At 38.6% G+C, this 3,356-nt stretch overlaps 1 protein-coding gene across 2 annotated transcripts; it reads right to left on the reverse strand.

Moving 5' to 3' along the window:
* Positions 1-201: 201 nt before the first annotated feature.
* Positions 202-2,157, reverse strand: LOC147887276 (agamous-like MADS-box protein AGL11). 2 transcript variants are annotated; one of them, XM_087394429.1, is made up of 6 exons: positions 1,630-2,157; positions 1,418-1,517; positions 1,251-1,292; positions 1,116-1,157; positions 869-1,031; positions 202-783 (listed from the first exon to the last, which is right to left on the reverse strand). In XM_087394429.1, the coding sequence occupies exons 1-6, from the start codon at positions 1,665-1,667 to the stop codon at positions 779-781; spliced, it is 390 nt and encodes a 129-aa protein (XP_087250555.1). In that variant the 5' UTR covers positions 1,668-2,157; the 3' UTR covers positions 202-778. The 2 variants fall into 2 exon arrangements, with proteins under 2 accessions (XP_087250555.1, XP_087250556.1); XM_087394430.1 differs by having other exon boundaries at positions 1,418-1,531; positions 1,593-1,654.
* Between the last annotated feature and the right edge of the window lie 1,199 nt (positions 2,158-3,356).

Genomic DNA, 3,356 nt, shown 5'->3' on the forward strand with positions numbered 1-3,356 from the left:
GGAAAGTAGATAGAGACTATATAGCTTTAATAGATTAAAATATCAAACTTTCTTCAATCTGAACACCAATCATGTGACTACAACATGACTTTTATGATACATTAAATGATAAGTTCTAGGAATACTTCAATACATAAACAAATGAAACGCATTTCTCCTAAACTTTTAATTTTCGAATCAAAGGTAATGGTAATGGGCACATAATTCTAAATAACATAAAGGTCTTTGACAATTACTTTCCAAAATTGACAAGAAAAAGGTTAGAAATATGTTAGCAAATATTGACTACTGCATTAACTAGACTTGCTTGGATAATTAGGAGGCGATGTGTAGGGCCATAATCTCTCTTCTCTATCTCTGTCTCTATCTCTATCTCTATCTCTATATATATTAAGAAGAAGCTTACCAAAGCTAGTGACATGGCAAGAGGAGGATGGTAGTTCTGGGAGAGATTGGAGGTTCGGGAAGAGAGATGTGGTGAGCATTTAATGCCAACACTAGTATCATCAATGAGGTGAGCATTTAATGCCCACCACTAGTATCATCAATGATGTAAGAAAATCGGTTGGACCCATTCATTCTTTTGTCAAATCCTGTGCCTTCAATTATACGATCATCCTTGTAGATCCAACGTAGCTATGTCCACCACAGACGTGCATTTCTTGAATTTATTAGTTTTGTATGTTGTCGCTAATTTTCTCAATGCTCAAAGCTGCTGGCGTAACGGCTAAGGCTATTGTCAAGGATGACAGCAATCTTCTACATCAACTGTCGAGCTTTATCCTGCCAGAAAATTTTCGAATGCTTAGATTAGATCCTTACGAATGAAGTGAAAAAGGTCACCAGAAGAGGACGGACATGAGATAACCTGAGAAATTAGACCCAAGTTGTAGTGTTGTTTCGGAAGGACTGACGCTTGATTCTACCGAGGCCTTTGGTCTGGACGAATCCTTTAAACCCGACGATTCCTGAGCATCTTGACAGTTCGTTGCGATTATCGTATTCCCTTGCATCGTGTACATGTTTGAAAGCTGCAAGGCCATTGCAACCTGTACTTAGACGAAAGAAACGCGTCATCGAGTGAAAGTGTAACCATAAGAGATGAGTTACTGTACCTTAGTTCTCAGCATCTCATTTTCTTGAATAAGCAGATATTCCTGAAGAAAACGTATCGAGCAGCTACCATCAAACGACGAAGAAGTCATGCAATTATGCGTGCACAGTTGCTTCTAATCATCAGAAAAACGCACCCTTTTACGAAGTTCTTGTGTTTGTTCCAGCAGCAATTGAACCTGGATAGAAGTTTACCATGAATATAAACAAAAATATAGCTGCATTCTAGAGATGCTGTAAGATTTTTCTAGAGCTGCACTTAGGAGCACCCAATTCTGAGAGCCCTTCAGGCTGAAGCTCTTACCTTTCTGGTCCGAACTCGGTTTAATCCTGTGCTCAATTGGTTTCTTAGCTTTTCTAAGTCGTCCACTTGGAATCCTGCGAGATTTTCGCCCATCAAGTGCCTGCCACATAGCCACTAATGTATTTGCCTCAATAGACCAAGTACTTTTTCAGTGCATAAGCTACTTGGAATTTACACGTCAAGTAAATCAGTTGGCTGATCCTCGGCTACACCTTTCTGTGTTTTGCAGGAACGCCAATTGCTCCTTCATTCTGGCAGCCTCATGTCTCCAGTACTGCAGTGCCAAGACTTGTGAGAGACCCACCAAGAAGCTTCGGCCTCGACATGATCAATTCCAAGAGAGATTGTACGCAATTCACCCTAGACGAAAAAACTTCTTTTAAAATTGTGGGATGAGAGGAAGAACCAAGGTCGTGAAATAATCTCAAACCTGCAACATGGATATGCCCTTTCAACAATGGAGACAGTTTAAAAGATGATATGCTTCTCTCTTTCTATCATTGAAACGTGGATGTTGTCGCGTTCCACCAATCGTTTTCTCGCTATTTATAAAAGGCCTAGGCGTAAATGAAAGAGGGACCAAGATGTTATTGCGAATCATGCCTACCCTGCATGCGAGACGGCCACAGCGAAAAGATTGGTGTGGGTTAGTCTCACATTGGAGTCCATAAATGGATGGGCGGTCCCTTTCATTCTCATCTCCTATAGGCCCTTTTGAGAGTGGCTAGGTGATAGACTATGATGGAATCTCTGCTCACATGGTTGGGATCACAATTGTCAAACCTGCAAGGTTGACATGTGGCAAAGATTGGCATGGGTTAGTCCCACATATAGAGTTTTAATTGCTTGTGGGGAAGTCCCCTTGATTCTTATCTCTTTTAGGCCCTTTTATAGCCCTTTTATAGATATTTCATTAACATTTACGTTAATGCACCATTCACTAATATCATTTTCTGTCCCAAATAGCATGAGAATAACATGACCCCCAAAAAAAAGCAAAGGAATTAGATAAAGATAAAGTCAATTCATTCCACATTAGTGATGGTAATAACATGAAAATTTGCAGTAATAGAGTTCATACCAATGGGCCATCCAACTATTATAATCAGTAATTGTATTAGAATTATCGATACATATGAATCATACCGATAGCAATATGGCTTTATCGTTCAACAGTCCTAGGCACATGATGCTTGTTAATCAATTGTTTTTTTTGCTTTTATACACATTAGATTTTCCTCCATGTATATACATCTTAAATGCTTTCTTACAATTTACATGCTTTCTGTGACTGCAGGCTTTTGTAGCATTATGCATATATAACAGAATCGCATGTAAGAGCACAATCAACAGCAAACATATCCTTGTTGGCATAGGCATTTTTCAAACTATCATATATTTTACTCTCGATGTGATGTATGTTCTAGTACTTTGATGATGTATAAACATGATCTCAACCCATGTCTTGCTTTTAATCATTCCAATGGTAGCAGATGGATGGTGCATGGCGAAATATATGAATTTGTATCAGTTTATGCTCCATGAAACGTAGCTCGTGGACCAAGTGTATGGTCAAAGATTATGGTATATGGCAATGCTTTCCTTAGTGACTCTTTCAATATGGCTACAAATTTTAATAAAGACACAACACATAGTTTTGGCATGCTATTAAGCAACACAAATCATGGGTTAAAGTAGTCTTTGAGATTCATGCTTCTGATCTTTGGATTTTACCTTTGATCACAATACTGGGCAGGCTTGACAGGTGGTACTTAATACAGGCTAGCTTGCATTAAAAAAGAAAGGAACTCATTTTGGGGCCCTCTAAGAAACTTACTATTTACCTATTTTTGTTGCAACTCAAAATATGGGAAATGCCATAAAATACGGATACTTACTGCAAAAACGTCAGTCCAATACTCAAGCTTCACATTCAATA

Source organism: Dipteris shenzhenensis, chromosome 23 (genome assembly GCF_047967505.1).
Source record: "Dipteris shenzhenensis isolate YYH24624 ecotype China chromosome 23, Dip_SZ_1.0, whole genome shotgun sequence".
Classification (NCBI taxonomy): Eukaryota; Viridiplantae; Streptophyta; class Polypodiopsida; order Gleicheniales; family Dipteridaceae; genus Dipteris; species Dipteris shenzhenensis.